The 24978-nt window shown below is 39.3% G+C and overlaps 1 protein-coding gene across 2 annotated transcripts in view; it reads right to left on the bottom strand.

The window, feature by feature from the left end:
• Positions 1 to 23427, bottom strand: part of HEATR1 (HEAT repeat containing 1) — a 50142-nt gene extending 26715 nt beyond the window's left edge. Inside the window, exons 1-21 of one of the 2 annotated variants that reach the window (XM_044419878.1) lie at positions 23357 to 23427; positions 21286 to 21438; positions 20080 to 20296; positions 19457 to 19598; positions 18650 to 18751; positions 17600 to 17740; positions 16757 to 16968; positions 14892 to 15025; positions 14550 to 14655; positions 13089 to 13199; positions 10781 to 10898; positions 9717 to 9824; positions 8582 to 8677; positions 8166 to 8260; positions 6561 to 6772; positions 5777 to 5892; positions 3810 to 4010; positions 3016 to 3199; positions 2655 to 2803; positions 1773 to 1965; positions 354 to 526 (exon numbers count right to left, since the gene is read on the bottom strand). In XM_044419878.1, coding sequence (XP_044275813.1) covers positions 354 to 526; positions 1773 to 1965; positions 2655 to 2803; positions 3016 to 3199; positions 3810 to 4010; positions 5777 to 5892; positions 6561 to 6772; positions 8166 to 8260; positions 8582 to 8677; positions 9717 to 9824; positions 10781 to 10898; positions 13089 to 13199; positions 14550 to 14655; positions 14892 to 15025; positions 16757 to 16968; positions 17600 to 17740; positions 18650 to 18751; positions 19457 to 19598; positions 20080 to 20296; positions 21286 to 21427 — 2952 coding nt within the window. In that variant the 5' untranslated portion in view covers positions 21428 to 21438; positions 23357 to 23427. Of the gene's footprint in view, positions 1 to 353; positions 527 to 1772; positions 1966 to 2654; positions 2804 to 3015; positions 3200 to 3809; positions 4011 to 5776; positions 5893 to 6560; positions 6773 to 8165; positions 8261 to 8581; positions 8678 to 9716; positions 9825 to 10780; positions 10899 to 13088; positions 13200 to 14549; positions 14656 to 14891; positions 15026 to 16756; positions 16969 to 17599; positions 17741 to 18649; positions 18752 to 19456; positions 19599 to 20079; positions 20297 to 21285; positions 21439 to 23224; positions 23286 to 23356 lie in introns of those variants that run through there. The other variant, XM_044419870.1, reaches the window with a different exon arrangement.
• Positions 23428 to 24978: the final 1551 nt, after the last annotated feature.

Raw genomic sequence — 24978 nt, 5'->3', positions numbered from 1 at the left:
CCACACACATCTCCACTGTAAGCTCCCCACTGCCTTTATCCCCACTGTTATTTCCAGTTAGAGAGAACAACAGGGGAATTCCCCTGAATGCTGATGCCCATCCTGCTCTTATCTCCAAATCAGAGACATGTAGAGTCTACAACTCTCCCTAAACAAAAGCAAGAGAAAGATGGACTCTAGAGAGGAAGTGGAAGTGTGTCCTAGTTCAACCCCTGGCAAAAGCTTTCTACAAGGAGTCTGCCTCCTAGGGATTTACAAGGAGCACGCCCAGTACATGGAATCACTGAAACAAAGAAGAATGGAGAAGAGGAAGCACCTGAATACCTCCCCCCCCCCCACCACCACAAAGTTACCTGGATGATGTAAGTTTGGTCAGAAGTGATCTCCTCAGCTTTCTGCACCAAGTTATGAAGAATAGGATGAAATGCAGATTCTTTTATATTACTTAGGGAATGAAGACAGTTAAGAGCAGCTCTTCGGACTTCACTCACAGGACTTGCCAAGTTGATCAGCAAAGATATGATCACTGGAAAGCAACAGGTAGGAAGAAACTGGTTTTTGTGTTTTGTAAAAACAAGCAGTTCTTAAGAATTGTTATAAACTACAAGGAAGTCTTAAAAAGTGAAAACATCCCTATACCAATTGGAATCTCATTCATTTAGCAGGCCTGACAAGATATCTAAGGACACAAGCCAATGCATGTTAGATAGAAAAAAAATCCTGCAATTTTCAGTAAGCCCCAGCCAGTATGGCTAGCTGCAGCATGCTAGAAGGTGTAGGACATTTTTCAGTCTAAACATGCACAGGGCTGTACCCTCAGTGTTGTATTTCAGAAACTTGCCATCTTCCTGTGATGGCAAGACAACTGAGAATCAGGATGAAGGATGGGATATAAATACTCCAGACAGACAATACTGGAGATCTAGCCTTTGATCAGGATTTAGCATTCAGCATTTCCTCAACCAGTATTGAAACTGATTTTGCCTAAGGTTCCTGCAGTTTACTTCCTTTGTTCACTGCTTTCCATGTCCTTTCCTGTTTCTACCTTCCAAGTTTCTTTGTGCCACTTGAACCAGGTGGTTGAACTATCCACCTAACAAAAATAAGTGCAGTCTAGTAACACTTGATTCAGTTAAGAGGTTTCCATAAATCTTGGCTTTTAGACAGTAGAGGCTTATATAATGTTTTCAGTGAATCAGAAGTTTAGAAGGCTGTGAATTTTCTAATTCTTTAACTAGCTGGTGCACAACTAAAGGAACTGATTGTAATTCTTAGACAGCCCCATCAGCAGCTGTAAAAATGGTGTACACAAGAATACAGCACCTATTATTAAGCAGAGAGGAATGCGCTTGCCCCAAGGCAACAAGCCTTTCCTGCTTGGGCTGTCCACCCTTAAGTTTGTCAGTCCTTATAATGGCACAAAAAAGTTATGGCATAATTTGTAGCCATCATCAAACTGGATAATTCATCCTGATCACAGAGTTTAGCTTACAAGTGAAATTTAGCTTACAAGATACATGCGTTCCTTTTCACCAGAACTGGGATTTTGATACAAAACTATGTTCTGCCCTAAAAACATCCTTGTTTCACTAAAATTATAAAAAAGACATCTACCATAATTAAACATCCTCTTAAATGGTGTGGAGCTTTCCCATGTATGTGTAACCATCTTGTGAGGGAAGATCCTCTGAAATTGCTAAGGCAATAAACCATTGTTTCCCTATAGCTCATCTGAGAGGACCACTGATGTGATAAGCATCACTGCACAGTACCTGGAGAGTCTGCGGATGCTAGCTGCCTCTTCTTCTGCACAGCTTGTGAAGTAAGCATTGCACAGCCTATATACAAGGCTCGAGTCTGCAGTATGGCATCCATTACAAAATCTAGTTGATTGGTGATGTTGTAATTGTAAGTCCACAGGACAGAGAGAAATTTGAATTGATCCTCTGGCTCTTTCAAATGTACCTTGAAATTAAAAAAAGTGCAATCCTTCATTTGTATGTACCCCTCTCTCTCTCCCTCTATGCAGGGAGTCAGTTACTTACTTCTGGCTTTGAAAAGACAAAACTTCTACACTTGATTTCATTGAGAGTACTAACATAAAGCAAAGCTTCAACAAACATAACATTTTAATAAGTTTCCTAATACAGAAATGAACAAACAACAACTATGCACTGAATTTAATACAGTTTTCACAGAGATATGGTACATTTAGTGGTAAACTATGCAGTACCATTGCACTGTAAGTAGTACACAATGCAATGCTAATGCAGTACAATTGATGCTGGTATTTGCACCCCACTGGAGATGGCCGCTCATGTTTTTCCCTCTGTACTTTACATAACAGTTTATAGATGAAATTCATTGACTGTTTGAAGGTTTTCTTTATGCTTCTTCATAATAGGAAATTATATTTAGCCTCTTTTCACAATCTGAGAAAAAAGTTTTGACACATATTGTTGCACATGTCCCTCATTTGCATATGAAATAACAGCCTTTAGCTAATTTAAGTATATCCATCTGTCCACCAATGTGTATTTTCAAAAAGCATATTGCAAAGATAACTTTTTAAAAATACCTGAACCAGCAAAATAGTCAAATGGGCTCTCTTTGAAGATTATATATATAGATTTCAACAAGGGAAAAAAGAATACCTCAAAGAGAAGTCTTAGCATTGCACGAAAATCATCAGCATAGAATCCCTCACTGGCTCCATGAACAAGAATGTCAAAGAGTTGCAACAGCAGCTGTAAATAATCTTTGCTCTTTTCACTTAAAGTTTCAGGATTCCACCACACCTCATCTGTATAAATGTAAAGTAGTACCAATTAGCAGGTGCTCCTAAAATATATACAGAAGCAACAACAAGTAAGCTCTGTGCAAGCCACAGATTTCAAAATGTTGGTCTGGAACTTAAAAAAAAAAAACAAAAAGCTTGCACTTTGTTGCAACAAGCAGGCAAGTGCAAGATGAAACTTTTTCAATCCATAGTTTCTTTTGCAACTGGAAACTTACCTTTCACAAAAGATGCTGGAGGTAACAGCCCTTTGATAAATCTTCTCAATGAAACAATGAGTAAGAAAGAATCTTCTAAATCACTGTCCTCCCTAGCAATTAGCTTTTGTATGTATGTTGTTAAAACTTCCAGGAACAGTTCACTGCCAGATGTGGTCTCAACGGAGAATTTGCAGAGAAATTCCTGAAAGTGAAAATATAGCTTTTTACATGTGTCAATTTCCCCTATTCCTCCATTTATTTTAGGGTTTCTAAAAACTGGTTGCTTGAATCAGAGGGTGCAGAACTTCAGGCCAAAGGGTCGCATCTGGTCCTCTGCAGTTGCCCAGCCTGCCTTTCCCTGCAGTTTTCTGGGTTTTGCACAGATTTCCCCACACTGAAAAGGCTGAAAAGTTTCTCCTAAGGCTTAGCTATTCATGGTGAGAGCTTACAGCTATGATATGGTTATTTTTTGTTTTCCAGCTTTAACTTTTTCGTTTGTCTCCTCCCATGTCATCCTCAGAGCTTCTCTGAAATGGAATTTAGCCTTTGAGCTCTTCTTAGGCACCCTGGCTTAAGAACAGCCTCAGGCAACAGAACTGGAAGCCATGCAGGTATGTTTGAACTAGAGCTGTGAGTTTAAATCAAGGAGAAAGTGTTTGATTTAAGCTGCAGTTTTACAGATCTATCTTGATGGAAGGAGTTTGCCCTGTCTGGTTTTAGAAGTGCTTGAAAAAGGAACAAAAGCATACTTCTTTCTTTCCCTGTTCCATTCAGTTCCCTTTTCTTCCAATGTCACAAAAATCCATCCTCACCTGTACGGGACAGTTTTCCTCAAATTTTTGCATTTTTCTGCTCAAAAGGCGGAAGGTCTTCAAAGCTAGCGGTAAGTGGCGCTCTTCCATTTCTGATGTCTGGCAGCAGGACTGGACAAGGACAGAGCTGATCACATGGGCTGCGATCTTCTGTTTCACGGTATGAGGCTGTTCCTCGGCAATACTGATGAGACCTTCCACCTTGAAAGGGAATCACACCATTACTGTACAATAGTTTTATTTTTTTTTCTACACTTTTGAGAAGAGGGCTGTTCTGAAAGGAACTTGGCCAACAGCTGTGGTGTTTTCTAAATGTTCTGGGTTTTGTCATATTTCTCCCCTATAACTATGCCATATTTGCAGTACTTTTTAATTAAATTTTAAAACAGTACTAAAAACCATGACAGCCCTGCTCAGATCTTCTAAATTCAAGGCTGTGGCTTCCTTTATGGATTAATACATTTCATACTTGGTCCTCTTCATCATTGTCTTTGGCGTTGTTCTCTTCTGCTGCCTTTCATTTTCCCTTACATGTTTGTCTACTCCAATAAGTCTGGCCTTCTCATGATATGTCTGAAGCATGACAGCCTCAAATTTGTCATTTTTTGCTTCTAGGGAAAGTTCTGGCTTGATTTGATGTAGGACCCACCGATATGTCATATGCAGACTATAAAGCTAAACAAATATAGCTGCTACAGTTAAAAGTCAGTCTATTGGAGCATCAGGCTCTGGGGTCTCTGACATGGTGCCATGAGCGCTAATGTACCTCACGGACACCTTTCTTGCTGCTCACTAGGCTCTGAGCTCCTCTTGATTTTTATTTTAATTTTTAAATATCTTTTCAAATTTATTTTAGTTCTTTAACAAAGAGGGTTCTGCAAAGCAAATTGCTGTGGTCCACTGGCATCTTCATTTGTGTTCCAAAGAAAGGTTTTGTGTTTGGGAGCTAAGATTCCACCTCTGCTTTGTCCTCCTGTGCAAGTTACTTTTCTTTTTATCTCTCCAATTTGCTTTTTTGGAAATGGGTGTTTTGTGATGGGCTGTGCCACAGTAGCCATTTCGTGAGAGCTCCCATGGGGCTCTCAAACTGCCATATAGGTTCAATGAATCAAAAAGTATGAATCTTCCTGATCTAGGCGAGTGCCACGTCCACTGGCTGGCAGTAGATCTCCAGGGTTTCAAAAGAGTACTCTCCCTCAGTTAGGGAGGGAAGCTCTTTTTACTTCAGGAAAATGAAATTCCTGAAGAGAAGCAACACAGTTTGAAAAACAACCAACTATCTGTTCGAAATGAAACAATCTTCTCTACTTGTTCTTTCTGAAGAGTACATATTCTACATACGTAAGAAGTTAAACAAATTGCAGAGGAAGCAGGATGTATTCTCAGGGAATAGATGGGTTTGCATTAAAAAAGGACCCACATTTTATTCTTAGGAAACCTCTGAAATGGAGGCCAAGTAGCAGTGCTCAGAAAGGTCATTAGCTGTCACTGTCTGTGTAGCACATATCTAGCTAGGTGAACAGATCCTCTGATCCAAGGCAGCTTCATATGCAATCATCTTGCATTTTTGTTTATTCAACATAGAATGTAAAACATAAGCATTCTATGTGTGGCGTCAATTTAACATGATTGCTACCATACATTGGCTAGTGCTAATATTAGGGTATGTGATGGCACAAGTTCCCCTCAAAAGCCAGTCACATCAGCAAATATGATTGGTGCTGCACTAGAGGCCCATTACACCAGTAAGATATCATTTACAACAGTGTTCATGTTGAATCCTACATCTGTAATTAAAACTGGGTTCAGGATTTAAACGCTGCACTAAGCTAAGGTACCACAAGAAGCATGCCAACAGCTCTGTTTTACTGCTGTATCATCCAGCTCATGAATCCCTTCAATCTGCTAGTCGGACAATTTAAAGAACAACCTTTTAATTAAAAATACCTAGCAAATCGCACACATACCATTTGTAACATAAAGGAAGGCTCCTCAGAAATTAAGTTCTCTGCCAAGAGGTTGATGAATTTTGAATTACAGGCACCTATCAAGTCTTCTGAGTTAGAGGTTACTCCTTGAAAAGCTATTTCAACAAAGCAAAAACAAAGAAGTGTATCAGTCACATTATGGTTAATAAACATAGGAGAATCTGACTAAAAATCATCAACATAATTGCTTTCAAGGCAACCTTCTCTACTTAATTTTTTGTGTAATCTTCTGCAAAATCTTAAGCCTATCAAGCCTCAATCAAGGCCCCTTTTTTTCTCTGTCTTTCTGTCTGTCTTTCCCTCTTTCCTTCCTCTCCCCCCACCTGTTTATGAAGAGAGATCCACATTTTCAAAACTGTGCCAGACATGAGCTGTTTTGCAACTGATCTGTCATTTTTTCATGTAACCATCATGACTATTATCCCATCTTAAATGGGGAACTTTTGTTACATGAGATCAACAATGCAATTCTACTCATAAAAACCAGAGTTCAATTTCATCTTTTTCAATCCACTTCAGGAGCAGCAGTGGCATGAGTCAAGGGCTGCTACTTTGCTTCTCACTGCAGACAAGTCTCCGACCTGTGCTTTAAAATACTCACTTTATTTATACAAAAAAGATACAGAGTAAGCAATATTCCTTCAGCAGGTTGAGTTAGAAACATTGGCTTGAAGAGGAACAAGTTGTGTTAGCAATGGCAACACAAAAGTGGGAAATTTGCTACTTATTCTGCTTTTTGAAAGCAATCATTTTTATGACTTACCTTCTGGCCAACCCTTCAACAAAGGATGTAGGGAGCACAGACCAGACTCTGCTATACAAAGGGCCACTTCCCACTCAGTGGATGTTGAATCATTGCTGGTTATTATTATAAGTGGAAGCAATTGTAAAACTAATTGATTTAAGAGATCTCTATTCTCTCTAAGAATCTCTTCTTTGGATAAAAGGTGAAGTGCACTCTTCAAGATCTTGCTCCTAGGATACACAATGAAGAAGAATGAGATACATATAGATCATATCCCCACAGTCAAATGTTGCCTCAAGATTTCCCTTCCTAAAATGTATTTTAATGTTTTCATACAATACTAATAATGCTATTAATACAAGAGTAGCATATTTAGTGTCAATGGTGCATGCAGGGGTATTCCAAGACCTCTGATGCCTAAAATGGGGTTCCAAACAAAAATGCATTGCACTCAAGGCTCTTCTCGCTATTTCAGCATCTGAAGCAGAAAACTTTCTCTCCTTCCCTGGATACAGTAACAATAAATTAAATAAATGGCAATTTGCAGCCCTTCCTGATATGCAAAATTAGTTGCCTGCTGGCCACTTCGCTCTAACTGTAAAGCTGCCTTGTATTTACTGACAGAGCAAGTACATCGTTAAAATTTGTTAACATAGGTTTTGCATTGTTTGGAGCAGAATTCTGCTCTAATGCACAAGATCAGAGTCCTCTTATTCACAGATACGGAAGAGGTCATATCCTGAACTTCTCTCTTGCATTACAAAAACTCCTTCTACATCTCCCTGAATCCCCCCTCCCTCTACCCCACCACACATATTCCTTTTATAGATACAGATGCTTGCTTGCTTATTTATTTATTTGGAAAACTTATATGCCGCCCCATTAACATAAGCCTCAGGGCGGCTTCCAATCCATAAATAAATACAATCTGTAGAAATACATAAAATACTGGAGACATCCTGGTAAAAATTTTTAAAATCAATAAATAAAATCAACAATTAAAATAACGTTTAAATAAAAAGGTCATGGCCTGGTGCTGAAAAGCAAATAACGATGGCGCCAGGCGGACCTCTCTGGGGAGTGCGTTCCATAAGCTGGGCGCCACCACAGAGAAAGCCCTCCTCCGGGTACTCACCCTCCTAAAATATTTCACGGAGGGCTCCCGGAGAAGGGCCTCTGCCACCGATCTCAAGGGGCGGGAGGGCATATATGGATGCAAGCACTCCTTTAGATAACCAGGTCCCAAGCTGTTAAGGGCATTATAGGTGATAACCAACACCTTGAATTGGGCCCGGACTTCAATGGGGAGCCAGTGAAGCTGATGGAGGACTGAAGTCATGTGAGCACAACGCCCAGTCCCCATCAGCAACCTGGCAGCTCTATTTTCAAGATGCTTGAAAACAACAAAACATAAAACAAAGAAAAACATGCTATTAAATCAGAATCTGCTTTATACAAATGAGCACAAGACAAGAAATTAAAATGAAATGTGTAAAGTTTCTAAAAATTAGAAAAAGTATTGAAGGACTCTATACAAAAGTTCCATATCAAGAATCAAAAGAAAATAAGGAATGAACTAAAACCTAATAAGCCTTAGAGAAAAGTATAAAAATGAGCATTTACCATTTTTTGTCCTTTGAGAGGTCAGCTCTTTCAAACAGACACAATAGATTGAAGCCAATTTGTTTATCAAAAGACTTCAGACTATGCAACAGAGTCTAGAATAAAGCAACACATATAAAAATACACAACAGCATATAGTTAAAAAGTATACATAATGCAGAATCTTATGGAAAATTTATTATTCTTAAGAAGTACCTTTTATATTTTAACATTTTGATTTAAAAAGTTGAAGATTTCTAGATTATTCTGAATATGGTTATTAAATCCACTATAAAGTCAACTTAAATGTTATATTCATCATAATACGTGGCAGAGGTCTAACAAGGAATCTTTTCCCAGAGATGTCTGCCACTATAAACCCCTGATTCATTCTAAGTTTCAATAATGCTTTGGCCATTCAAGAGATGAAGACATACCTCCAGTGCACCAAGAGCTGACATAACCACTTCTAGATTGTCATCCTTAAGTCGTGCTGAAATTGCTTCTTCTATGAAGGAATCATCAAAACCTTCCTAAAAAGGGATGGGGAAAAAATAAACGTCTTAAAGTTAAATTAAAATATCTTTGAATTTTGGATTATCAGCAAAATTTTCAGAAGCAGACACTATTGTTTTAATCATCATACACTACATGTAGCAATAAACCACAGGCCAAGCGATTGCTAGAATCATAGTGACAACATTCACAGGACAACAGGCTAACCTTTTTGTGTATCTTATGGCAATGTCAGAAAATTAGCTGAAGGTTTTTCTAGATTCCCATTTCCAGTTGTGCAATGCAGACCTGCACATCATGAACAATGCACAATCACCATGAGCAAAAGGACAGAAAACACACATGCACATGTTTTCCTACCAGTGTCTGGGCCCAGGAAAAAAGGTTGACAGACTATTGCCACTGAACTATAGGAAGGAATGGCTAGCAGTTCATAAAGAATAACCAGGTAAGAAATTTAACTGGGGAACAGGAACATAGGAAACTATGTAATATAGAGACAGGACACTAGTATATTCAGCCCAGTGTCCCATGTACTGTGGACATTGAATGGCAGTGGCTTCCCAGAGTTCCAGGCAGAATTTTTTTCCACCCTACCTGGAAATACTGCTGGAGTGTGAACTTGGGACCTTCTACATACATGTGTCCTACCATGCTGAGCTATGGCCCTTCCGGCTGTAGCCCATCACCTGAACACATGCTTTACACACAGAAAGCAATCAATGGCTGGTATCTGCAGTAGGACTGAGAAAGATCTCTCTCTGAAATCCTAGAGAGAAACTTTCAGTCAGCATAAACCATACTGAGCCAGATGGGTCAACAGACTGACTCTGTGTAAGACAGTGTCCATGTTCCAATTACCTGTTCCACTTACAGTAAGTTTCAGCTTGTTTATCAGCATGAAATTTGGTGACCTCCAAATAGTTAGTTGTAAGATTAAAAATGTGAGAAATACACAGCTAAAATGTACTTTTGGTGTTAGCTAAATTAATAAGATCTTATTAAAAATCCACTGAAGAATTAGAGAGACCTCAAACAAAAAGATGAAGAACTGACCTCTGATGCTTCAATGATTCCTTTCAAATGCTGAACAGCCAGAACTCTGACTGCTGGCTGTGGATGATTCAAGCTAAGCAGCAGAGATGTATCAGAATCTTCAAGAAACTGGGAATATAAGTTTTTAATTATTCAGTCTACAATCCAAATCCACCTACTTTGAATTCAATGTGACTTTAACAATGTGCTGTTACTATGCCAATAATGGTATACATCTGGAGTAAAACTGCTCTAAATAAAATTTGTATAATATATAGTAGCAAATAGTAATCTTGATTTATACCAGGTTTCCTCAGCCTAGTGCCATCCACATAACCTGCTTAGCAGCTAGTTCCAAATAAATATCCCAAGGATATACTAGCTATACTATACTAGCTGCATTTCTCTGTAATCTCTGAGAAAAAGAAAAGTCTCCGAACCACCTTTAAAATACCCAAGATGGAATTAGGGAATGGAATAAACCAGAGGGACAGCATCTAAAGCAACTTTTTATCTTTCCACACTCAGATGTCTGCCAAAGAACTCATTTCATCTTGGATACTGGCCAGGCCTGTAAGTCTTAATTTGGTACCTCCCATGAATTGAAAATATGGCTTAGAACATGACCACTGTTTCTTGGCATCTGGTGGGAAGTAGCTGTGAACAAACCACCTTTTATCTAACATCACAGATCTTCTCTTTGAAAAGCCTTTGATAAGCTTCCAAAGAAACCCAGAATGAAAATCACAGATCTTGACACAATGGGGGCCATCTCTTCTCTGTTATGGTTGTTAGCTATGGACCAAATGGCCTGTTGGCATCTCTGTGATTCCAGTTGTAAGAATACAGAGAAAGAATGGTGGATGCCATGTCCTCATAGCATGATAACAATGTTGCATAAAGTTCCTCTAACCAAAGGGCTAAAACCATAACAATCTTAGAAGAAAGCAACTTTTCATCAGAAAAGTATAAGAACCCCATCAAAGTTAATTTTAAAAGATTGTGCCACCCATCACACCCTTATTAACTAAAACTTCAACAATGGGAAAAATCCTTAAAGACTGCAGAAAATTACTTTGACTTACTTGGTATTTACCACCACTCATTGAAAGGGAGATAAATTGATGGAATTTGTCTTGCTCCTTCTGATTCCTAACATCTTTCAGATATTCCTCCAGTACCAAATCTAGTGTTCTGGGATATCTGCCATTAGCAAAGAAAGCAATGAACAATATTGTATTATAGGAAATATAGTAAGCCATCTCATTTTTCAAATTTCCGGGCAAGTAACATTAGTTTCAGATTATCACTCAGGCCACCTGAATATGTAACTCAGTGAAAGGAATTCTGTTAATCAAAGAGTATGTTCCACCAACTGAAGGACTCTGTCACTGCAAAATGGAAGGACATGAAGTTCACCTATTCCCCCTTCCCCATGTACCTCTCACAAGATGACTTGGGACGTTCAAAAGTAGAATGAGAGGCTACAGTGGGAGGGGGAAGGCTGAAGATTGCACCCCTCCCTGGTCCACTTGCCTTAGTGGAGGTAGTTGGATTCTGGCTGAATTTATTTTTGAACTATTCAAGCTCTAGGTAGGTAAATTAGGTAAATTAAAACATTAAATTTTTAACAGCTATGCCAGAATAAGCAAGACTCCTAAATAGCCTTCTAAATCTTCTCATTCTGGATGATTTTAGCCAGTGATTTTCATTATTACTGCTATAGTGCATTTATATCCCATGTTTTCCTCTTGCCAGCAACCTAGTATAGGATGCATTGTCCTTCTCTTTTCCATGTTGGCTTCACAACAACTGTGTGAGGTGGGTTCAGCTGATAATAAGCCAGTGACTGAGCAGTGACCATGGCTAAGTGGGGACCTGAACCAGACCTTCTGAGTCCCAGTCCAACATTCTAACTCTTACACTATACTGACTCTCCAGTGATCTTTAAGCTCTTGTACTTATCTTTTAAAAAAAGTGTTCTACAGAAATTGTTTTCACCACTAGAAGAGGTCCACTTGTTTTAATGTTTGCTTTGTGTTCCACAGCTTTCAGTAATTTTGTATTATTAAATTTGTTTTAACTTCTTGTTGTTAGCCATGATCCTGACTTATTTTTAAAAAAGAAAGATGAAGGATAAATATTTTAAATGAAGAAAAGCACTGCAAACTGCTCAAACATTATAGTGGTGTTTTGAAGGGAAAATTACATATTCAAGACAGACTTTCCAGTTTTCATGAAATAACTTATACTAAACAAGAGGTTTTGCTCATATTGATCAGTTCAGACTAAGCAAAAGCCCTGGTTCTGGACAATGCGCCAACCTTAGATTAACATCCTAACAGCTTCAAGGTGTTGCCGTTCAGAATAGCAGCTGCAGTGGTAGCTGGAAATGCAAATGCTGGGTAGGAAGACAATTAATCCTCTCCATCTGGAGGTGAAGAGTGGGACATGGATTTATCTTGCATGCTGCGTTGAGGTTGGTAGAGAACATGACAGAGTGCCACTTCACAGGGATGTTCTACCAGGAACGCTTCATAGTGTAATGTCCTAGGCTGGCTTCCTACACACTTTCAGATATAATGCATGGAGTCATTTGCCCTGTAAAGATTTCAATAGTTTGGGATCCTAGAAACAACATCCTTCTCATATCCTACTGCATCTATTAGCTGTGGCTATGAGCCCGTTGGGTGCTGTGGAGACAAGGCAGAGGCAAGGGAAGCACTCTTAAAATGAACATAAGCAGGCAACTTCCCTTCTTGCTCACATGCAACCTGGAAAGGAATTACATATGGCCTGTCCTGCCCTACTGCTATCAAGGTTTTCTTGCTGGAGTCTCTAAGTCCCCCATCTTTTGGTCAAAACTGGAGGGCAACACCCAAGCAGAACCCCATCCAACATGCTTCAAGTCAATGGCCTGCTCCAGACTTGAGTCCTGCAAGCTCTATGTTAACCCCATCATTCATACGCCATATCCAAGCAACCTCGACATGTTTTATCATCTTCAATGACAGCGGAACCTTCTGTGTAAGACTCACCACAGGCCAAGAATTTTCAAGCAACAGTAGAAGGTCTTCCATTCAGATAAGTCTTTGATGGATAGGAGACAGAGCCTTAGGGAGCGTTTTTCACCCAATAATTTAATATCTGTTTTTAAACTGGAATCTTTAATGAAGCTCAATGTAAACTGATTCCACCTGTTTCTAAACATCTTAACCCAACCGCTACAAAACCTTTGGAAGATTGCAAAGTAAGACAGACTTAAAACAATAGAACAGATCTACAAATTTTGTTACAAATTCAAGTATGTATTCTGGTACCAGTTCCACATACTGACATACTATGTATGCCAACGTACACAGAGATTTGTTACCCATAAACCTCATTACTTACTTTCTTTCGAAAAGCCTAATTAGAGGTAGCAGCTCTTTATTAACTGGAATCATTTCAGCAGGATCAGAGTCACTTTCTGCACCATAGGAGATATAGTATTCCAAAAATTTACTAAAGGGTTAAGAAAAGGAACAAATTATCTCTTTACACAAAAGGCAGTGGCAAATAACATTATTTTGTTAATGATTTCAAGCAATTTCAAAACAGCAGTACAAGGTTTTTTTTTTTTTTTGTAAGCTGAGACTTTTTGAAGTACATAATCACCAGGTAAAAGATTTTACCTCTTCAAGGACAAACATGAGTGCTTTACATATATAGCAACATTCACAAAGAGTTCAGTGGAATTTAAAATACTGCAATATCAAAATGTTTCCAGTTTCTAAACACTAGATTTTCCAGAAGTAGCAGGAAAAGGGACACAGATTGGCAATCGATACTAGTTCATATCTGAACAGTCAAATTGTAACATAAAAGGAGTTAATGGTTGCATTTGGATGTGACAATATTTCTTTAGAATTCTAGTGGATTCTGAAAGCAAGTGTGCTGACACATGCTATTCACCTGCTCCTCCTTCTGCACTGGGACCAGGAACTCAGCCCTGATTTGTTCAGTGTAGTTTTCTTCAAACTGGTATAATCCAGGTGTTTTGGACTTTTTCCATCAGCCTCAGCCAGCATGACCAACAGTCAGCAATGCTGGGAGTTGTAATCCAAAACATCTGGAGTGTATCTGGTTGGAGAAAGCTGGCTTTGTAGAATGTCTGAACAAGAATCCCTGGGTTCTTGCTTTCTCAGCAAGTGAGAGTAATAAGCCAAAAACAAGTTCTGGATAGCAACTTGGGTCAAATAAGAAGGAAAAAAACAGAGATTCCATCTTTGGATGTTGCATTAAAGAAATCAGAGATGAAGATCAGATTCACACAACACAGTTAACAATACTCAAGTGTTGATTGTGGGCTGTTGTTGAGCTATGGACTCTCATGTTGTCTGAACCAATCCATAATAAGAAGTCAGGTTTGTTAATCTCAAAAGGCCCTAAAAGGAAGCCATGGCTTACTGTTCAATTGTGAACTGTGCGTGGTTCATAGTTAACAGACCATGGTTATCATTGCTAGGTTCAGACACAACAACCCACATTCCTCCAACAATCCACAGTTCAATCACAGCCTGCATTTAACCTATAGTCAACCCCTGAATGAGGTTTATTGTATTGTATGAACCTAGTTAGAAAGACCCAAAGCAGAGACCCCAGTTTGGATATCACACTAAGCAAACATGCATGGAAAGTCCTTGGCTTATTTAGTTGCTTCCACTAGAGAAGCCAAATGGCAGCAACTGAACAGCATGTATAAGCACACTTGCTTCTTCACACTGTGGCTTAATGTGATATCTAAATAAGGAAGTCTCTAACCAGTGATCAACATCACGAAATAAAGTGGCTCAATAGAAGAGGTTAGCTTACCAGGCCAATAAGTGATCCAAACCATTTTCTAATGCTATATTTGTAATTATATCTTCCAGCTGTTTTATAGGGCTTTGAATGCCAATGATGTCAGATTCTTCTAACTCTGAAAACAGGAAGTTATAAAGAAACAGCAACTACTTTTAGAAATGAAGTCACACATATATATCCCAATATTCTCAATGCTTACTATACTGAAGCACAAAGACATGCTGTATTATAGCATAATGTCACAGTTTTGGAGCACGGTGACAGAGATCCAGCAAGTCACTATCAACAATCATTCTTCTAAGCAAAGTACAATAGCTATATATTACTTATAAGCAGAACTACTTAACATACCTGTCTTTCCATAAATAACCGACTGAACTAGGTATGGCAACATGTAGCGCAAAACTGGGCTGACATCATGAGTTGTTGAAATTTCACAAAGCATGGAAATCAAGTTGGGTATCATACACAGACGGGTAAAAGGCCTGCAACAGAAATAAAAAGAAGCCATCATAAACATGCTTTTCTTCACCTACACTTTCAAGAATTCTCAGTTGTTAACAACTTGCTATTAAGCAAAAAATTTCTAGTGGCTTAATAAGGCTTACATTTCACCTGATAAACTACAGATCATGATGAGCTCATGAGATTTAAAGATAAGGCTTGAGTACAGAATATACTTGAATCTTTGCCAGAGATGAACATGCCTTTTCCAACATTTTGATGAAGGTTTAGTTTATAGCACAGCAAAGTTCATTAAGTCCTTGAGCTGCCCATTAATTTAGTCTCAGTTCGGTAGCTACCTCACTCTGTTACCTTACTCCAATACTCCAGAAAGAAGTATTTTCAGGTATAGGGTTAAGGGTAGTTGCCGATCATTTTGGAACAACCAGAAAATCTAGCTGGTCTTGTCATCCTATGCACTGTAGGAAGCAGTACACTTTCCCATTCAAATCAGTCTTCAACTCCTCCTTCTCCCATGGCTTGACCCCAGGAGATGGCTTGACCCCAGGGTTCAGCAGTGATCTGGACAAATACAGAGACTAAAGAAACAGTGGTACCAATGGAGGAGGTACAAGGCCCAGACTCCACTGAAGAATTAAGAAACCCTGCTGGAGACTTCCAAGGTAGATATGTCAAAGATTCCCAAGACAAACTCCTTTGAGCCTGGAACAAAAACCTCAGCCTTTTAACCCAGCTCCAGCAATGAGCTAGCACATCCACCAGCGAGATCTACAGCCTGTGGAGCCAGGGCACCAATACAGGCTATTTGCCTGACATCAGCTTTTGGAGAGCTGAAGGACTGCTAGAGCTCCTGGCAAGGTAGCTGCCCCTTTCAACTTTCTACAGAAATGGTAGAGTCTAAGAGAGTCAAGACATAAATGGCTTCAGTCTTTTTGGAGCAAGTTGCTCATTATGAATCCTCTTACACAAAACACTATGCAATTCTTGGGATCAAAACAGAAGATACCCAAAGCACTCCAGGAGACTGGATGCTTTACCAACAGGTGGTTCCATCTTATTGTAATGATTCTATTTGTTCTTAGAATTCCTACTTTCTGGGGAATGCCATATCTGGGTTAGTGCAGCTTGTTTGTTGGTGACTCCTGGAATGCTAATAGCCCAGTCCTTATTCCTGAAACACCAACATAGATCCTTAGGAGAAGGAATCCTCAGAGTGTCCAGATATTTACCAACATTAAGCAATGCATCTTGTCATCCTTTCAAAAGAAGCATTACAACCTCCAAGATATTTTAAAGGTATCCTGAACTAAGGCTGAAATTCAGTGCATGTGGCCATAGGACTGCACTGCTAGTTTGCTTTTGCAAAAATGCAGTTATGTACATATTTGAAATTTGGATGTCAAAAGAAAAGTCAAAGAAGTGGGAATTGTTTTTTCAGAACACTTTAAATGCATCAGCATCTGAATTTTCTTATTATTTACTCTTGTTCAAAAAGCTTCAATCATCCACTCAACTCAAATTCAGTAGGCAAGATTTCCATATTGCCCCCAATCCCCAACATTATGGATAAATGTGGTAGTATAATTATAGTATAGTTACTCTCTCTTTTTCAAAGACAGTAACTATCAACTTGAATTCAATGTTTGTAGAAAGAAACAACCATAAAATGCAACTTAGTTAAAAGCTGCTTCAGTGACTGATGACTAAAGAGATGTATCAATTGCCCTATCAATCCTTATTTGTATGCTTACTTTTTCCCAAGGCCATCTCCCTTCTGATTCTGTAGAAGAATGATCAGGCAGCTCAGCCCTTCTTTGATAAGGGAGGGTGTTTTAGCCAATGTCTTGCTGATTTGTAACATCAAGGAATGGAGCAGAGACTTTTCCATTGTCATCTTCACAGCCAACTGGGAAATGATCATGTAAGTTGCAGCTCTATAATCTACCAATGACGATTTCAAGCCCTACAGAAAGGAAATAAATGGAAAATATGTCTGACAACTTAAGCACAAAGAAATGTCAACAACGTTAGAGGAAGTATTTCATTGCAGGCTTACAAACCTATAAAAATGTTTGCCTTCCAAAGCCTATGCAAACATAGAAACAATATAACCACTGACATGAAGATGGAAAACCTTAGCAAGCAAGGGAGTGCCTGCTTCTGAAAAAGAATACCTCAGGTGGACTATTGCCAATTAACAGAGCATGTTTACCAGCAGCTGCGATGTGGAACTTAACCCTGAACCAATACTGAAGTACCATTTGGGTTTCCATATATCAAACAGGGATGATAATGAAATAAGGATTATAAAATCCCTTGTGTTCTAAGAGAGGATGAAAGAAACTTTTATTTCTAATTCAAACTCTGTATAAATATGAACAGTTAAGAAAATAGGGATTAATTTTTAAAATGTGACAGATTGTACATATTCCTTTGACAAAGGTGTTCTATAATGCTGGTGCATCTGCGAACTCAACACTGAGCATACAGCTAATCAGAAAAGTGATCTCACGCAACATAATTCATCAAAAACTAACGGCTGTAATATAAAGAACAAAACTAATCACTTTGAGGAAAACTGGGTCAATGGATACCTTTTGGATATAAGGGAGCAACCTGGAGACAAGAGTGTCTGTTATATTTTCTGCAGCTCCAAGAGCAGACACAATTGTAGAGGCATAAAAAGTAAACAGGACTCTCATCTGTGATAAGCTCTCTGGATACAATGAGAAAGCCTAGAAAGATACAAACATAAATTCAGGATAACAAAAAAAGGGCAGCATTTCTTTGACTACAAAGAATATGCTTTCCATAGCATCTTAAGAAAACATTAAACTGGTTCACACACTCACCACTCAGAGACCCTGTACATGTGGTCAATGGAACTGGCATGCACATACCTTTTTATTTAAGCAGCATTTTAAATGTTAATATTATTGAATTTTATTTGGCCAGGGCGGCTTATTTTATTCTATTGTATATATTTTAATTGTTATTGTTTCAATTTATTGTGTATTTTATTCAATGTTATGAGCCGCCCCGAGGCTTCAGCAAGGGGCGGCATAGAAATGTTTAAATAAATAAATAAATAAAATACCTCCCACTACACGTACATAGTTATGTGTACCTGCAATTTGTAAGACTAGCAGGGACACGATTGTACAAGCCGGAAGATATGGTATGTGACGTTCCCTTGCATGTAATACAGCATTAGAAGCAGGCAAACATGCACAGGATAGCCAGCTAACGAAGATGCAAAGTGTCAGAAATTTCAATTACAGCAATGTAAGCGGAGCAACTCTATTATTCTATGTTGTAGAAGCGAATTCCATGGTTAAAACAATGCACTGGGTGAACTGTTTCCTCTTGTCTGTAGCAATTTTCCCACCATGTGGATGACTCCATACTGTAGTATATATAGTTGTCCAATAAGTTTGTAATTTCATAGTGTGATATTAAGTAAACAAAGCTGTTGTTCAGATGTGCCCAGCATAAGCAGGCTCAAGCACAATAATTCCAGCTTTGTATATTTAAGCACCCATTTTCTTGTTTCCTTTCAGTGTTTTAATTAAGTACTTGTTTTGTTACTTGTGTATACTGTTGTGGAGCCTATTAAATTGAATGCACTGGGGAGGTTCACCGACCTTTACAGATTTTGTCACTAGGCTACATATGAAGTCCATGAAACCCAGATCTTTGTGGCAGTGTGTAATTAAAGTTCCCCTTGCAAGAGGGACTCCTGGTTTCTGTAATTGAGAAGGTCAAAAGGAAATAATTAGAGAAACTGAAATAATGTAGAACTGTCAAATTTAACAACACAGACAAATTCAAGTCATGGTACAGCTCTCATTGTCATAAACATAAGGTACCTTGAAGCACATTAGTTTTAGGTACTGAAGAGGAAGCAGCCATGCTGCAAAGTGATAGTATGTTTGCCACATGACACTTTTGCCCAGCAGCTCTCCATAGCAGAGGTGGGCAAAGGTAGAATTCTACATGGTAAGAATTCAAGGTCCCTAAGCCCTTGCCAACATGACTAATGATTAGGAATCTTCTTTCCACTCCTGCTCTACCTTTATTATATAAAAACAACACTCTACCTAGTTATATTAAGTAGGTCTCATCTATCTTCATCGTATTTGTGCATATGACATGTTACATGATTGCAGCCTTGTGGGCCAACCCTATTCATTTATACCCTAAGTAAAGCTCAGAAATAAATTAATTTAATGAGATTTATTCTAAAGTAAAGGGGCAACGTTATACAGACTTTCATGGGAACAGCAGCCTGCACCTATCTCCTCACCCATCCTATCAGAGCCAGTCTGGTGCATGACTGAGTGTCACACTAAGAACAGACAGGTCCAGCCGCAATACAAAAAAGAAAGACAATTCTATGCACAAACATACTGATGAGAGAAGACATTAGGAACAGAATATCACTACTTCACCTGAATTGGATGCAGCCAATGCCACTTATGAGTAGGGTCATTTATTTTCAGAAGCTGGATAACACGCACAAACAACTTAGTCTCATGATAGGGCAATACACAGCCAATCAAACTGTCTTGGTTGTAAAGATGAATATGAAACCTGAGTAAAAAGGTAAAGCACACACACAATTAAGACATACTTTATAGGTCGTACCCAGTTGTGTTCTTCCACCAGAACAAATAGTACTGATGAATCAAATTTCCCTTCGCCAGTGCATGCCCCACAACTGTTTCACAGGGTGGAAGTTCCCCCTGGAACAGATTTAGGGATGAGGGGAAGAAGGGCAACTCCCACTGGGCATGCACTTGCATAACCCTGGGCATAGTGAGCCAAAGAATTTGACTGCAGAATACCTGTTAGGGATCACAGCAATGTCCATCTGGCATGTTAAAATGCATGATACAAAATTAGTAGGGTATAACTCAAACCCCTCACCACTGAAAGATATGCACGTGGTTGGAATAAAGCTAGATCTGTGCATTGTCTTCAAGGGCAAACTGCCCAGAAAGCTTGAACAGTTGACTTCATTAGTTAGAGAAGTTCACTATAAATAAGCAATTGATAGGCGTGGATGGACTACCTGTGAATAAGCCACTCAAGACACTTCTGTGCTGGCTTAAGCATGAAGTAGGGAGACAAGTGAATCAGGAACAATGAAATACTTTCATCCAGTTGCTGATTTACTGCTTTAGTTTGGACACTGCGCTCCAAACCTTTGGACAGTTGACTGAAAAGTGCTGACTCAAACTTCTGAAAGGATGGATCAATCCCAATCAGCTCTTCTAGGCCAGTGCACCCTATGAAAGGCATTAGAATAGTTTCAGTGTATCGTATTAAATTTAAAGCCCATTCAGACAGTCAGCAATCTATTCAGTGCAGAGGGTTCCTGAAGATAAAACCTCATGGAGAAAGGAAATTACAGCTCTACAGATATTATCTTTTCCGCACAAATGCAGATACATTCTAGAACTGTTTGAACTACTCAGTCTAAAGCACTCTACTATGGTTTATACAGACTCAAGGAATGCAGGATACTATTTATTACATTTATACATTTCTTTTCAACCAAAATTATTTTCTACTACACAACATTTCTTGTTCTAACCACCCTGAACAAACCATACTAACCTTCTCCAAGCTGTACCCTCCAGAAATGTTGGGCCACAAATTTTAGCACCACCAACCTTACAGTTGGATGCTGGGAGTTGCTGCCCAACACCTATGGAAGGCACTAGGTTGAGATCAAATAAACTATAATACTATCTCTCTCTCTTAGCATATTCTATGAATACAACACAAATTTATAATTGACTGAATCCAAAAACAGCCATCAGCCAGATGGCAAGAGCTTATGGCTGTTGTCTAGATGAAAAAATGTTATTATTAATATGTCTAATATAACTGCAGTTGAATACAATATGTGCTTTTTTAGTTTAATATGCTACATAACGTAAACAGCTTTCAAATTTTGGGGGAAAGAAGTGTAATGAGAATTCATTTCATACTTTACTGCTACTATACAGGAATTGTGAGTCAAGATTAAAGAACTTCCCACTTGAAATTCACAAAGATAAGAAAGCATTTGTCCACTTGGAGCAACAAAAAACAGTTGTTCTGTTTTTCCTTATGGCAAGATGACAATCAGCCTTACCCTGACTGCAAATACACTTATTAGCAGTGAGCTCATCTTTTATTTTTTATGCACAAATGAGGGAGGCTACCAAGGCCAACCAACATTTGTTGATGCCTGAGAATACTTAACAGCTGCCTTCAGGACCATACTTACCTATTGCAAAGAAGGTCTCCCTGTCAATACTGGCCGCTTCCTTGCAATCAAACAGCAGTGATGCTGCTTCACTTCGAGACAAGAGACTTGGATCATTTTGAGGCAGCGCAAGGCGCTTCAGCTGGTGGGCAAGGGATGTCATTTTTCACACTCCTGTGGGAGAAAAATTAGTTACTGCATGTCATAGATCAACCCAAAACTTATCCAAAGAACGTATCCAAAGACTCTCTTTCCCAATTGTTACCAGTCTAATATCTACATAAATCATATCAGTTTTGGCTGAGTTGGCTGAAGGCCAGCACCATATAAGCTATATTGGTAGCAGGCTATACAAAAACACAGGAATCCACTAGAACACAGCAATGAAGCATCACAGTGGTACTGCTACTAGGGGTAAGCTCAAATGTACATGTTCATCACACATTAAGCAATACTGTGTACATGTGAGACTCTCATCATGTCAAAAGTTCCACAGAGATATTCCAAATTGATACTTTATAATGAAGGCACTTCGTAAGTCCAGCTCTATGTACCTTACTTATTGAATATCACATGACAGGCATTCATGGCTGAATTAAGGTCCACATACCCTACAACAGTATTATTGACCCTTTAGAGGTCACTCATATGCTGGCTGGTACATGCTGGGAGTGGTTGCTGTATGCCAAAGCATACAAAGGATTGCACCCTACCAGAAAATTAAGTTTCCTGACCACAAACAGTATACATGCTATAGATAACAGACAAAATGTTTATATTAATGAACACTGAGAAATGCTAATAGCCACAGACACTTTTCACATACAGTGAACACAACTGCAAGTGACAGTAGAACATTGTGGCAAGCCTCACATATACTTACATGTATTCACAGAGGGAAGACTCTGTATACAACACTAGGGAGAGTGCTTTTTTGCAGTGCTTATAGGCTTGTATACCATTTATACAAGCCTATAAACACTTTTCAGGCATTCTGTCCCCACACAGCCTGAATGAATGGAGGGGGGCCATATCAGCTGAAGATCTGGAAGGAGTTAGATCAGAAGCAAGGTGTTATTGCACTTCATAAGAAGAGTTATGCTGGAGGAGACAAAGGTCCATCTAATTGAGCATCTTGCTTGCACAGTGGTCAACTAGTTGCTTGGCTGACTTTGATCTTGACACAGCATCGAGTAACACGGCCAATAGACAGGGATTAGAGCAACTAGTCCAACAACATCTGAAAGGTCATAGATCTCACACCCCAAGGCTAGAGAGTTTAGTGAATGCATACTTGGGCTTGACCTCACAGTCTGACTCTCCTGTGAGCCACCTTCAGTCTCAGTGAACATCCAAGACTAAAGCTACAATCTTTCAAGCATTTACTTGGGAGTAACCCCACTAAATTCAGAACTGAGACTTTGGAGTACCAACACACAAAATAGAACTGTAACAGAAGTTTGAAAAACTGGGAAACACAAAGCCTATGCACATTTAAACAAGTGCAAGCATTTCACAGCTCTAACTCCAGTTAAACATGCCCAGTCAAAATTGGCCTGTGACTTTTGAGAGGACCACACACAGTGTGGTGTGCATGTATCTGCAGTAAAAGTTTTGGCTTACGACTCTGATCTGCTCTAGTCTGCATAGGCATTGCTAAGGCGTTATAGGAGCTGCTATGGAGAACTTCTGGAGAGCCACAAGTTGCTCACGCGTGGTTTACGGCATGCCATCCATGCGTACTGTACAAAAATTAAAAACAGACACAAAATTTTCCTGCCCGGAAGTCTTCGCACCATTCCAAAGCCCTCCAGACACTACTGCGTGTGTGTGTGAGAGAGAGAGAAATGAGAGGAAAAGAAGCACAAAGTAGCTGTTCTTGAGGGTCTGCCAAAAATGAGGGCCTAAGAGGAATGGGAGACAGCGAATTGAGCTACGGAGAGGAAGAGGTGACCCTTACGGATTTCCGTTGCCTCCTTCCCAGAGGGTGCTTTGCGCCTTGCAAAGAGAACCAGTAGACCTTGCCAGGAGAAGAGAAAGGGAAATCGTGCACTGGAACGGCAAAGCTTCAGCGTACCTTGCCGATGCCTACCTTTAACGAGCAACTAGCAAATCCTCCTTCTTCCCACGTGGATAGGTTCTCCCGATGTCTCACCCTTGACCTGGAAGTACAAACATGAGGCCGAGTACTTCCGCTTCAGTCCTAGAGCGTAATGTCCAAGACTCTCGGCGGTCTCTCGCCTTCCGTGATTGTTTGGGGGTCTCTTTGCTGCCCCCACGAGGCTGTTGACTGAGTCGCATGTGACTAGCATGGCTACGGGCTCAAGAGCTTTGTTCGGTGGAGGGTTTTTTTTTAATATGTAAAAAATACATGCCAGCCAATGCGAATATTTATGACGCTGTTTTCATGTGGCAGAGAAAGATAGACTTGTAAATCGTGTAATTCGATTTTGGGTGTAAAATTTTAAAAAGGGATTGTTTCTTTTTTCTGCTTTTAGTTTGTTTTGCTGTCTCTTTGAACTAATTAATATGTCTCAAGATATTTTTAGGTCCACAGAATAAGCTCAGATTTCAAAATCTGAGGCAGAGGTTCGCTTTGAGACCAGACCAAAAAAAAGGGGGGCCTCCAAAAGTTAAGTGCAATCTAATGCATCCTTATTCAGAACTGAGTCATACCGAATTCAAAGTTGCTCACTGATTCTTTGTTATTTTTAAACTAAAATCATTAAAATAAATAGGAAAAAATAGCAGTACAAGGGTGCAATCCTATGCATGTGTAGGCAGAAACGTCCCCTGGGGAACCATTGTAGCTTGATAATCCTGAGACTTCTTTTATGCCTAAGCATTTGTAAGATTGTATCCTAATATTTTTTATTGATTTATTTATATTGCAATTTATATCCTGCCTTTTTCCTACAAAGGGCTCAAGGCAGCTTACATCATTCTCCTCCTCCATCTGATCCCCACAACAACAACCCTGTGAGGTAGGTTGGGCTGAGAGTCTGTGACTGGCCCAAAGTCACCTAGTTGGCTCCATGGCTGAGTGGGGACTAGAACTCAGATCCTCTGAGTCCCAGTCCCCTGCTCTTAACCACTACACCACACTGGCTCTCTAATACTGGTTCCAAAGTTCTAATACTTTGGAACTTCATTGAAAAGGTTTTAAAAGGCATTGTAACTACATAGCTAAGTATCTAATACTGGCATAAATAATACTGGCATAAAACCCTTTTGTTTTAATACATTTTGAGGGCTTTCCTTGTTCATTCAGCTGCCACTTGGTCATGCAGTTAACCAATGTGTTATTTAGGCAATAGTTACATGCTCTGATATCTTTGTTGCAGTTAATTCCCGCTTCATCTTTGCTTTGGAGCTGGATGGCCCTCACCAGTGGAGTGGTGGATCAAAGTCCTGATTCATCTTTTCACTGGAATAGACACATCCAGTCTATTCAACAGAAGCTAACATTACGCTTTACGTTGGCAACTAATACCCACCCACAAAGCATGACAGATTTGGAAGGGCCCTTGATGATCATTCCATTCCAATTTCCTGTCACAGGTACAATTATTTAAGGGTACAATTCTATACGTGTTTAGACAGAAAGTGGCTGGGACATACTGGGAATTGTAGGATCTTTTCTGTCTAAATATGTATAGAATTGTGTCTTAAAGCACGTTCCCTTCGAGCCAATTGCTGCAGCAATATTTTACC

Source organism: Varanus komodoensis, unplaced genomic scaffold (assembly GCF_004798865.1).
Source record: "Varanus komodoensis strain SLA01 unplaced genomic scaffold, ASM479886v1 scaffold1, whole genome shotgun sequence".
NCBI classification, from domain to species: Eukaryota; Metazoa; Chordata; class Lepidosauria; order Squamata; family Varanidae; genus Varanus; species Varanus komodoensis.
This window is presented reverse-complemented; position numbering and strand designations above follow the sequence as displayed.